Genomic DNA, 12,855 nt, shown 5'->3' with positions numbered 1-12,855 from the left:
TTGTTTGGAGGATTATATAATTTCAGGTTTTTAAAGCCTGGAAAATGGTGGCTCATATATTGGTTTAAGGAGGGTTTTAGAAATGTTTTACTTAAAAAAAAAAAATATTTTCATTGATTTCAGAGAGGAAGGAGAGGGGGAGAGAGAGAGATAGAAACATCATTGATGAGAGAGAATCATTGATAGGCTGCCTCCTGCACACCCCCTACTGGGGATGGAGCCTGCAACCTGGGCATGTGCCCTAACTGGGACTCGAACCATGACCTCCTGGTTCATAGGTCGATGCTCAACCACTGAGCCATTCAAGCCAGGCAGAAATGTTTTATTTTTGACAGTGTATCATTGTCATCGTTTGTGTCATTGTAAATATTTATGCAGTTCAAGATGCTATTCTACGCAGTTTTTCAAGTTCATTTAATCCCTGTAACAATCTTGCAAGGTAGTTAGGTACAGTTACTCTGCAAACCACAGCAGAGATGGAGAGAGAGGCCAAGTGACTCATTCATAGTCACACTACTAAGTGGCACAGGACTCAGACATAATTGTTGTATCTTCAAAGTCTGTGCTCTTTATTACTAATACTACATTGCCTAAACTATATTTATGCCTATCTAACTGTCTACTTTAGGATTTATTTGGAAAATAGGGAATAAAAAAGAGGAGAAATGATCTGGAATGTTTTATTATAGTTCTGAAGAATAGAAGCATCATAATCGAGGCCAATAGTTAGTAGTTGTCTTCTCAGTTATAGAAACTATTGTCTCTTATTTCTGTGCTCTAAATCTTACGAGTCCATCACTTGAGTTTTTTTAGAGTACCTCCGCTTCCCAGTATTATGTGACAGCATCTTAACTCAGACCGCATGTCATTTTCCAGTGTGCTCCACCTGAGACAGGTCAGATGCCTCCGTGATCTTTTCATAGTTTCCAGAGTGCTGTTTCCAGCAAGAGTTGGGAGTCAGCCTTCAACAATGATAGCAGTCTTATTAAATGACTTTTTATGCCTCAAAGTTCATTTATTCTTTGATTAATGAATGTTTCGCTGTTATCTTTTGTGTCTTTATAAATTCTGCTGTATATTAAACTATCCCTTCAGACTATGGATAGACTTATCTACTGAAAGTCGTCTGGCTTCTTTGTTGTATCTTGCAACTTGCAGTGAAATTAATAAAAGAAATTGCCAGGGATAAATCAGAAAATAAATGTGTGTTTAGCTTTAGAATATATTGATGTATTTATCCTTAAATATGAGTTTAGTAGATCTTGAAACTGCAAATCAAATTTATTTCATTATAATGAAAATAATTTCAACAAATATGTTATCTGCATGAATGCAGATATTTCCCCCCTTATTCATCTTTCCACTTCTACTGTTAACCTCATATTTTTAAAAGACTAGCCTATTGATGCCAAAGTTCTTTTTTAAAAAAATTGTACATTCTAAACTTCAGTACATTTAATTATCAAATATTTAAAATATAAATATTATCTCTAAAACAACTATCAAAACTTCCTGTCCCCCACTCCAGTATATTTCATTAGATTTTGAGAATTTAGCAGACTGTTATTGAATTAGTGCTAGGTGGGAAGCAAGAAAAGGATAACTAACCAAGGCTTGAGGTTTCTAACCTTAACACAACTTTTTCAAAAATCCAGAAACGTACTAAATTACATCAAGTTTAGAGGAGAAAGGAGGTATGAATTAGTTATAAAATGTGAAAGTTTCCCTCAAAATTTTTTTTTTTTAGTGTTAATTTTCTGGCGAATAAACTAACTGCTTTTCTTTTATTTCCTTGATCTTATCAAAACATCAAAATGTACTTTGATTTCAATATGTATGTATTCTGTTAATGTACATGTGCAACCATTAGCTGAACTTTGTACATTTTATGTATCCATTAGCTTACCTCATAATTGCATGAGCACTTACTAATAATATTGTTAGGGATGTTATTGTATAAATACCCTGTTGACCACAGATATAAGACTGGCACCTAAGCCCTAGCTGGTTTGGCTCAATGGATAGAGCGTCAGCCTAAGGACTGAAGGGTCCCAGGTTCGATTCCAGTCAAGGGCATGTGCCTTGGTTGCGGGCACATCCCCAGTGGGGAGTGTGCAGGAGGCAGCTGATCAATGTTTCTCTCTCATCGATGTTTCTAACTCTCTATCCCTCTCCCTTCCTCTCTGTGAAGGAATCAATAAAATATATTTAAAAAAAAAAAAAAAGACTGGCACCTAAACCCAAAGAATGATAGAAGTGTTCAAAGATCTGCCCACTTCAGAGAGCCCTGCATATAGTTCTTATCAGATTGAAGGCTGTCTGGATGTGTAATAATATAAACCAAAAGCTTTTTTAAAAACACACACATAATATATAAATGCCTGGTGATAAGGGTGCCTATCTCTTTCTGAAAACTTATTGTCATGCATCCATCTCTGTTTAAGTATGGAATTTTTTCCAAGTTCCATGACTATTATAGGTACTAGGGATGCAGCAGTGAAACAAAGGGGGTGGGGATGGCAAAAACTGTGCAGAGAGCTGTGTTCTTCTAGTAGACAGGGACAAATAAGTAAAATAAATTGAAAATGAGATACATTCTATGAAGAAAAATAAAGCAGGGCAAGGGGTAGTGAGTGGGGACACAACTTGAAATAGAGTGGTCAGGATCTTCACTGAGACATAACATTTAAAAAGATCTCAGAGGTGAGGAAATAAAACATACACCCAGGGAAGAGTATTCTGAAAGATATTACTGAAATAAGTTTTAGGTCTGTCTATTATAGTTGAAAAATCAGAAGGGAAAAATTTTTTAAGTGTAAAAAAAATTCATTCTTATTTTTAAGTAACTTAATCCCAGGAAAGCCTATGGCCAGTTTCCTTTTTCTGTAAATGACACCACCATTTACTTGATTTTATTTGTTCTGTCTGCCTCATGGCTCTACTAGCCAGTGTGTAGCAAGTCCCCTCTATTTCACCTTCTGTGCATCCTGTGTGTTTTTCCTTGGATGTAATCTGTATGGTGTTTCCTTCTCCTAGCAACACTACTTTAGTTTTAGCTTTCTCTTGGATTGCTGTAATATCTTCTTAAACCATCTTTATAGTTTTCCCCTAAATGAATTTGCTGACATAAAATTTACATGCCATTTCCGTACATAAAATGTTTCAGTGGCTTTCCTTAGCTTTCAGGATTAATCATGTTGCTGTCTTTTATTTGAGTTTTATTTTACTCATCTGAAAACGAGTTAATTTCATCTACTTCATAAAGATGTTATTCATTAAGTATAAATCAAAACCTTAGATTACTATATTGTACCTAAATTATGCTTTATTCCCTAGGGTTTTGTTATTTGTTCTCTTCTGTTCTACATTTTAATTTTTCCTTAATGCAGTACCACTTTCTTGAGCTTCAGGCCCACCTTGCAGGCTATATCCATTTAGATGTATCTCTAGGTAATGTCAAGTTCATCACGTCTAAACCTAACTCATTTCCTTTCTACCAACCCAAACATGCTATTGCTTTTCTAAAATTGAAAAGCCAGGGTTTACCTAAATTTGCTTTAAAATTCAAACCCAGCTTGAACACACAGAGCTTATAATTAGCTTGTTCTTGTTAACTTGTTCTTGTTAACTAATGGCCAAAGATTGTTAGCCATTTTAGGAAAGTGGCCAATTTAAAAAAGAGGCATTAGAGAAAAGGGAAACTCAAAGAAAATAGGCAATGCAGGAAACAAAAACACTTTGAGGAAATGATAAACAACCTCAGATACTAATTAAAACAACAGAAAACCATGGGTGCTATAAGTAAAAAGGGGAGGTGGGTGAGAAAGTTCCTGGAATAAAAAGTATAATAAGCAAATATAAAAGAATTGGAAAAAAATAGTTCAGGATATAGAACAAAAGACAAAGTCAAGGGAAAATTAGAAGTTAATTTAAGCTTCAATATCTAACCTAATAGGAGTTCCAGAAAAAGAGAACAGAACTGGAGAACCTCATTAGTATATTAAGGAAATAAAACATACATTTTCCAGACCTAAACTAAGCACATCAGTCATTAGATTGTCACCAAGCTTCTATATGGAAAATAATCTGAGTTCAAAAAGTAAGCAAGAAGCTTTCTGAGCATCAAAGTAATTTTCACAAAGTGAAGTACTTTGGAAGCTATTGCTCTTGTTAGATTCCTTGCACATAGTTTTAACAGTATTAACAAATTGGTTTCCAGGATTATCGATGACTAGAAAAAGAGAGATGACTTAGGCAGGCTAATTGTTGCCAAGAGTACGTGATAGCTGATAGTAAGAAAAGAGACAGCTATTAAATTCCAGCACAGGCATTGAGAATGATGGTCCTATGCCATGTGGAGATAAGGATTCCAGGGCAGTTTTATAATCCTTTTAAGTGGCTGCATGGAACAGCTTGGTTATGTTGACATTGATTCAGCACTCTAGTTGCAGTCATTTAATGCCACAAAATTTTCAAATTTAGCCATTTTGCTATTTATTACCAAGTGTTTTGTGAAACATCTAATTGCATCCCTGAATTGAACTGAATTCTAATACATACGCAAAGGATAGAAGTGAAGGATGAGTTATGGAGTAAGGTAAGATGAGGCAAGGATTTGGATCACTTTGGACATGCACTATATAGAATGGTGTATGTCTTCCCATAGTTGCTCATCTCAGTAAGGGCCATCAGATAATTAAAACAAAATCTCTGTTCTCTTGTGAGTTCACTTTTATCTTGTGTTTTTTCTTAAGATTCTTTGTTCTCCCTTCACTCCCACCTCTCCAACATCAGTCAAACGCATTTGTTTCTAATTGAGAAACAGATACGTCTGCTATAGTAGAATGTAGGTCTGCTTTTCAACTGAGAACCTACAGAATGAACACCTGATTTAAAAGTCTGATTAAGTTTTCTTTATTTAATTGGGTATATATTAAAGAGTGAATAAGAATTCAATTTCTTTTTCTTTAATTCTTTATCTTTGCTATGCTTTAGAGGAAGCCCACAAATGAAGGGGACACCCCATTTTAAGGAAGAACAGTGTGCTCCCGCATTAACTTTAGAGATGAGGAAAGTATTGGATTTGCAAGCACCCATTACAAGGTACAGTACTTTGGTTAACTATAGCATTTTGTGATGACAGTAGGCGATGTAGTTGGTTAATCATACTATCAATAAGAAGATTGATTTCATTTCTTTTCATTGAGGATAACTTTTTTAACCCTAGAAATTCTTGATTAACCCTTATGAAAATGTGAAAATTTATAGATGGTACATTATTATACTTAAATTATTATAATAAAGCCCATAAATTGGGTATACTAACTATAATGTTATTTTAGAAATTTGTATTTATGGTAAGATCCATAAGTTGTTTGAACGATATGACGTAGTCCATATTACTTAAAAGATACTGATGAGTAAAGGTTGAGAAAAAGAAAGTGCCTTTGTTTCTATAGCTTTTATAACTTTTGGAGAATTATGTCTGTACTTGGGAGAAGGTTGAGCTTTCTGATCCAAGTGTCAGTAGGGTTTTGTAATAAGAAGACCAGAGTACCAAAATAGCAAAAATTATTTTACATTCATTGATAGAAAAACAAATTACTGTACCTATAATTTAATTTTATTTTCTTATTTGCTTCACATTTGACATGTTATTTCTATAGAAGTTGATTAAGCAATATCTATTAAAGTTAGAAATGTTCATGACCTTTGCCTCACATTTCTACTTCTAGGAATTAATCTTGCACATATAATAATACATATTGGGAATGACATACAGGGTTTTTTATTGTACACTAGAGGCCTGGTACACGACATTTGTGCACTGGGGTCGGGGAGGTCCCTCAGCCCGGCCTGCACCCTCTCGCAGTCCAGGACCCCTTGGGGGATCCTTAGCGCTGCCACGGAGGCTGGAGAGGCTCCTGCCACCACCACTGCCCAGCTTTTAAGTGGTGTTCCCCCTGTGGGAGTGCACTGACCACCAGGGGACAGCTCCTGCATCGAGCTTCTGCCCCCTGGTGGTCAGTGCATGTCATAGTAACCAGTCGTTTCACTGGTCAATTTGCATATTAACCTTTTATTATATAGGATTGTTAACAGTAGTAAAAGGTTGAAAACTACCTAAATATCTATCAGTAGGGATCTGTTTAAATACATTTTCTTATATCTGTACAGTGGGACTAAGATGCATCTGTAAAACCAGTGAGGGTATTCTTTACTGATGAAAACTTCCCAAATATGTTTTTTGGGAGAAAAAGCAAGGTGTGCTCTATACAAGAATGCTATTATTTGTTTTTTAAAAGGAGCACGTGGTGGTAGACTTTGTATTGTTCTGGAAGAATACATAAGACTGGGCATGAGAACTGAGTGGCTGGAGGACAGTTTTGGGAAAAAGACTTTTTACTATATGCTGTTAATAAATACTGAACTATATGGATGTAATATCTATACTAATAAAAGGGTATTATGCTAATTAGATCACATAAACCAGACGTCTTCAGGATGTCCTTCTGGACAAAGCTGCATCGTGGCAGCAGCAGCAGCAGGGTGATGGGAGCAGCGCCTTTCCCTGATTGGCCCAGTTGCCTCCCACAGAGGGAGGCCAGACTGCGGGCCTAAACCATCAGTAGGACATTCCCTGAGGGCTCCCGGGCTATGAGAGGGGGCAGGCTGGGCTGAGGGACTCCCCCCACTCCAGTGCATGAATTTTTATTCACCCGACCTCTAGTGTAAATATATTGAACTATAAAAATGTAATACCTATGTTTTTCAAATTCTTCTGATTCACAGTTCTAATGAACAGCTTCTTTCACTGTTTTGTTAGAATATAGTACAGATACTGGTCCATATTAAGTGAAATTGTATACAGGCTTGTTTAATCTATCTTTTTATATATTCTTCTTATAGAAAAAAAATGCGTTTGGTTTTTGCTTAAATGTGATCAGGGTTATAAAATATTGAGTACACATTATTCATCACCTTGGTCAAAAAGTTGCTCTTTACTTCAGATTTTATTTCAGCATATAGATTTCTTTTCAAGAATGTAATTTGTTGCAAAGGGATTTTGAATGTCTGTGAGTTCCAAACAGGGTGGAACAGCATGGTGTTCTACCTCCACCTGGTGGTAATAATTGTGTGGTTCATGGAAATGGGATAGAAAAAAAGCCTTTAAAAGAAAGAATTCCTGCCATCTTGTACAAATTATCCTTCCCACTACCAAAAATATGGCATATAAAGTTATGGGTAATGGTTACACTATTGCTTATAGGCATAAGATGGCAAAAGTACTGCTATCTTTTTTTTCAATTAATTTATTTTTTATTTTCTAGTGTTTTTAAATTTGTTTTCCCCAAACATTATTGCCATCTTTTAATTTTTTGTTGAAAAAAAAGTATAGGATTAATGTTAAGCATCCAAACTTTGTTATTAATTGAGGATAGAAAGCTAAAAGTACTAACCATTACCACACAATAAATGATAATAAATACCATAGTTTATTCCATATCTTGTTCCATCCTAGGCACTTAAGAAAGCCGTATGTAGTATATAGTAATTAGGTATTAAATATATTTGCTTATTTGAGAATTGATAATTATGAATTATATTTTTTTTAAAAACACCTCTGGAATATCAGGTAGTTGTTATAAAGTTCATGATGAAGTTAGTAATTAGAGAGGCTCACTGAGGATATAGAGTATATTTATGTGGTTTCAAAATATTAAAAAACCAGTATAAATGAAAAGACATGGGGTATTGGTTACTGGTACAGGGTCCTGATATCCCGTGATGCCAAGCATTAATCCTTTAGTAGTTAGATTTTTGTGAGTGAGGCAATCAGTGATGGACAGGCACTTGAGTGGCTTGGAACAAGGCCTGTTTAACTTCTTTGGAACTATTCAGTACTTTAACAACTGACTTCAGCCTTTGTTTAATGAGTTTGTTTAGTTTTAATGAAATGAGGCTATATATCTTTTCCTCATTTTTAAAATCATTTTAAAATCATTATCACAATTATTTTAAAGTCGTTATCTTTTAATTCCAACATCAGGATTTTGTGTGTGTCTGTTTATGGTTGATTTTTTTTCTCTTGACTCTTGGTCACATTTTCCTGTTTACTCACATGTGTGGTCATATTTTTTCACAGCACTGTGGGTGATGATGTAGAGATTCTTAATTACGTTAACTTTGTCAGAAGAGTTTTGCCTGGCAGGCAGTTAAAATGCTGCAGGATAACCTGGTCATATGCAGTAATTCTAGGAAGATAGGAGCAGGGGAGAGAGAGAAAATATAGTTTGAAAAAAACCTAGGCTGAGTTCTGCAGAATGAAAATCACTGGTAAAATAATGACTGTTCTGCTCATTCGCCTCTTTTCACATGTAGTAGCAGATCTAAAATGTAAGTTTTTGTATTCTGCTCAACACATGCTACATATAAACTTTATCACAAAAATATAAATTTGAAATGAAAGAACACGTATAATACTTTAAAAGGTGAAAGTTAAAACTGGGAATTTTACTTGATTACAAATGCCCTGGTGTTCAAGAGATGGATCTGGGTTGTGGGGACATGTTCTACTCTGTTTCAGTATTGTCTCAAATCCTTGGGGAATGAGTCACTTAACTCAACTTTCCAAAGAATCGAAGGTTTAATTTAAGAATTAAAACATTTTTTTTACCATTATGGATTTAAATGTTTATGAATTATACTCTTTTTTAATAGTGTATATTAGAGTATATATTATAGACACACAACATTTTATCATTCTTGATTCTACTTTGATACTCTTGAGTTTTCTTTCTTAAATTCATCTTATTTCCTAGGCTTTCTTGGTACTAATTTCTGCTGTTTCTTCCCCTATTCTCTTTTTCTTTCTCCCTGCCAGTACTTTCGCAGTTTCCTTTATGGATTCCCCTTTTTTTCCCCTCCTTCCACAAACATTTATTGCCAAATATAACTAGCACTGCCCTAGGGCCTGGGCATGTAAGAGTAAATCAAGGAGGCATTTATTTGCCACTCGGTAAGTAAATGTTAAATCTCTTTGCAGCCTGGCCAGTGTGACTTAGTGGTTGAACGCGACCTGTGAACCAGAAAGTCACGGTTCGATCCCTGGCCAGGGCATATGCCTGCTAGATCCCAAGTGTGGGGCATGCAGGAGGCAGCCAATCAATGATTCTCTCTCATCATTGATGTTTCTATCTCTCTCCCTCGTCCCCTCTCTGTGAAATCAATAAAAATATATTTTAGAAAAAATAAAAATAAAAAAATAAATCTCTTTGCAAATATCAATAAGTGCTGAGATTATACTACATACAGTAGGTCCTCGGGTCATGTTGGAGATCCGTTCCCGCCGTGCGACGTAACTCGATTTTTGCCATAGTCGGAACCCACCTACATAAGCACCTGCATCACTCACATGGAGCACATACACTGCAGTAATGAAGTGAAAACAGTAAAAAAAAAAAAAAAAAAGTAAAAGAAAGATAACAATTCCTGACCTTTCCTTGTGGTAAGTAAATAATAAAAGACATAAAGCACATATATACGTACATTGAAATGATGGAACCTTTTTTTCTTATAAAAAATGGGAAATGGCGACGTAGTAACCGCAAAACGACGTACATCGAGTCCAACATAACCTGAGGATTGTCTGTAATTACTTTTTAATAATCAACTGAGAGTTCTTCTAAAGGGAGAAACTTATTTTATTGACTTTGGAATCTCCAACAGAGAGCATAGCACCTGCTACAGAGCATAGGCTTAATAAATATTTGTTCAGTAGATGAACAAATTGAGACTCATGATAACCTTGGAAACACAGTGGTCTAAAACTGCTCTCTAGTACAGTAGCCACTAATGAAATGAATTCATTTCAGTTTAAATTAGTTAAAAGTAAGCAAAATTTAAAATTCAGTTCTGTCACACTAGCCATATTTCAAGAGTGCAGTTATCATGTGTAGCTAGTGGCTACTGTGCTCGACAGTGCAGATACAGAACACTTTATCACCGGTGAAAGTTCTGTTGGACAGGGTGAGTGGAGTGTTACTCTATGCTCAATGGCTCCAGATCGTCATCTTTTCATTGGTTGTTCTTTTTATATTTTCTCTGCCTTTTGTCAGCTACCACTCTTCCTTCCATCTTCTAATTTGTTGTTCCAGTATTTCTAGTTTTTAACTGAGTTCATCAAATTGTGACTATGGCTGCTCATAGTCTTCCATTTCTTACAGAATTTCTGATTCTAGATTAAATTACACATAAAGTTACTATATAACTAAATTGTAAATAAATGACAGTTTTGTAAGTGGTTTCATTATCTTCTCTGAATGAATATTCTCTAGGGCAATTATATTCATACTCATTGATTTCCCAGTTTACTCTCTTAAAAGGTAACTGATAACAAATTGCTTACTTCCCTACAGTTTGCAGTCTGTGCTGGAAGATCTCCTGGTTGCTACTTCTGATGGACAGCTTCATCTTATTCACTGGGAAGGAATGACAAATGGAAAGAAAGCTATTAATCTTTCCACAGTACCCTTTTCACTAGATCTACAGTCATCTAGAGGTAGTTATACTTTCTGCATGGGGTAGAACCAGATGATTAATATTTTATATAACCTAGTTAGATATTGCAGTGGATGAACATTGATTTTTCTACTTCGGAATTAATTATGCAAGGGAGTTGTTTGTGTGTGTCTCAGTAGGAAGGAGTGGTTGCATTGTTTAATGTTTTTAGGTCATTATTTTTGCCTTTTTAACTATCCTTACAGGGTTTTTAAGCAAAAATTGAGGGAATTATTTATTATATTTCATGTACTTATTTTATTAGCAGGTTCACTCCTGGGCTTTGCAGATGTGCACATCAGAGACATGGAATACTGTGCCACACTTGATGGGTTTGCTGTGGTGTTTAACGATGGTAAAGTGGGATTTATTACACCAATGTCCAGTAGATTTACTTCAGAGGTATGACTGGCTTACTTTGAATGTTTATTTTATTTATTGTGTATTGAGTAATTTTAGTCTGTTACTAAATCCCTCCCCCATTTTTTAATTTATGATTTTATGGGTTATTGTTAATTAATTTTATTTATTTAGTATCTTTATTGAAAGTATTACAGAGATCCCCTTCCCCCCCAACCTCCTCCACCCCATTCACCTGTGAATTAATTTTTAAAATAAAAACTATGTATATATACACACACATATATATATAGTATAAGTAGACCAATAATTGTTTATTAGACACGCTAAAGAAAAATGAGATTTCCTGCCCTCCCTGCTCTCTTCACACCCAATTTTCATTCTTGTAGGCAACTACTTTTTGTTCCTTTACTGTGTATTTTGCTGTTCATCTTCACTACTCTGTGTATTTTCTTTAATTTTTCATTTTTAGGCTGTGTTTATGTACCTCCAACTGTGGAAAATGACCACATACTTCCCTCTCCCTAGCTTCCACCACATACTTTCCAGCATAGCTGTTGTGTTTTGATTAGATTACTATTCATTGTTTACATTGATATTGCTTTGTACACTTATATTAGTACCTGCCCCATGTGAGATGCTATATTTTTCTTTTCCTGTAGATTTTTTCTCCCACTTGGAATTAATAATTCTTAGTTCTTTTACTTTGCTTAGTTTTTATGTATTTACCACTAACTCAACCCCAGACTGTCTGCTGGTTGTGTAAATTTCCTCTCTGTTTTTTCAAGCACATAGATAGGTGTTCTTTCATTTCATATTCTTTTTTTTTAATTAAATCTTTTATTGTTCAGATTATTACATTAGTTACTCTTTTTTCCCACCATAACTCCCCTCCACCCAGTTCCCACCCCACCCTCCGCCCTCACTCCCCACCCACTGTCCTCATCCATAGGTGCACGATTATTGTCCAATCTCTTCCCTCACCCCACACCCCTTCCCCCCCCCCCGCAAGAATAGTCAGTCCATTCCTTTTCTATGTCCCTGATTCCATTACAGTCACCAGTTCATACTGTTCATCAGATTATTTATTCACTTGATTTTTAGATTCACTTGTTGATAGATGTGTATTTGTTGTTCATAATTTGTATCTTTACCTTTTTCTTCTTCCTCTTCTTAAAGGATATCTTTCAGCATTTCATATAATACTGGTTTGGTGGTGATGAACTCCTTTAGCTTTTTCTTATCTGTGAAGCTCTTTATCTGGCCTTCACTTCTGAATGATCGCTTTGCTGGATAAAGTAGTCTTGATTGTAGGTTCTTGGTATTCATCACTTTGAATATTTCTAGCCACTCCCTTCTGGCCTGCAAAGTTTCTGTTGAGAAATCAGCTGACAGTCGTATGGGTACTCCCTTGTAGGTAACTGGTTTTCTTTCTCTTGCCGCTTTTAGGATTCTCTCTTTGTCTTTTGCTCTTGGCATTTTAATTATGATGTGTCTTGGTGTGGTCCTCTTTGGGTTCCTTTTGTTTGGGGTTCTCTGCGCTTCCTGTACTTGTATGTCTATTTCTTTCACCAGGTAGGGGAAGTTTTCTGTCATTATTTCTTCAAAGAGGTTTTCAATATCTTAGTCTCTCTCTTCTTCTGGCACCCCTATAATTTGCATGTTGGTACACTTGAAGCTGTCCCAGAGGCTCCTTACACTATCTTAGTATTTTTGGATTCTTTTTTCATTTTGCTTTTCCGGTTGGGTGTTTTTTGTTTCTTCGTATTTCAAATCTTTGACTTGATTCTTGCTATCCTCTGGTCTGCTGTTGAGAGTCTGTATAATGTTCTTTATTTCAGTCAGTGTATGCTTAATTTCTAATTGGTCCTTTATCACAACATCGAGGGTCTCATTAGATTTCTTCAGGATCTCACTACATTTATTGGCGGTCTC

At 35.5% G+C, this 12,855-nt stretch overlaps 1 protein-coding gene across 1 annotated transcript in view; it reads left to right on the top strand.

The window, feature by feature from the left end:
• RIC1 (RIC1 homolog, RAB6A GEF complex partner 1) overlaps nucleotides 1-12,855 on the top strand; it is a gene marked incomplete at its 5' end in the record, with an annotated part of 87,627 nt that overhangs the window by 16,788 nt on the left and 57,984 nt on the right. Inside the window, 3 exons of the mRNA XM_081103128.1 lie at nucleotides 4,996-5,103; nucleotides 10,419-10,561; nucleotides 10,829-10,962. Of these exons, the coding sequence (XP_080959254.1) occupies nucleotides 4,996-5,103; nucleotides 10,419-10,561; nucleotides 10,829-10,962 (385 nt within the window). The remainder of the gene's footprint in view (nucleotides 1-4,995; nucleotides 5,104-10,418; nucleotides 10,562-10,828; nucleotides 10,963-12,855) is intronic.

Source organism: Myotis nattereri (assembly GCF_964212035.1).
Source record: "Myotis nattereri genome assembly, chromosome: 12".
NCBI classification, from domain to species: domain Eukaryota; kingdom Metazoa; phylum Chordata; class Mammalia; order Chiroptera; family Vespertilionidae; genus Myotis; species Myotis nattereri.
Note: the sequence above shows the minus strand (reverse complement) of the source record. Positions and strands in the feature narration are given on the sequence as shown.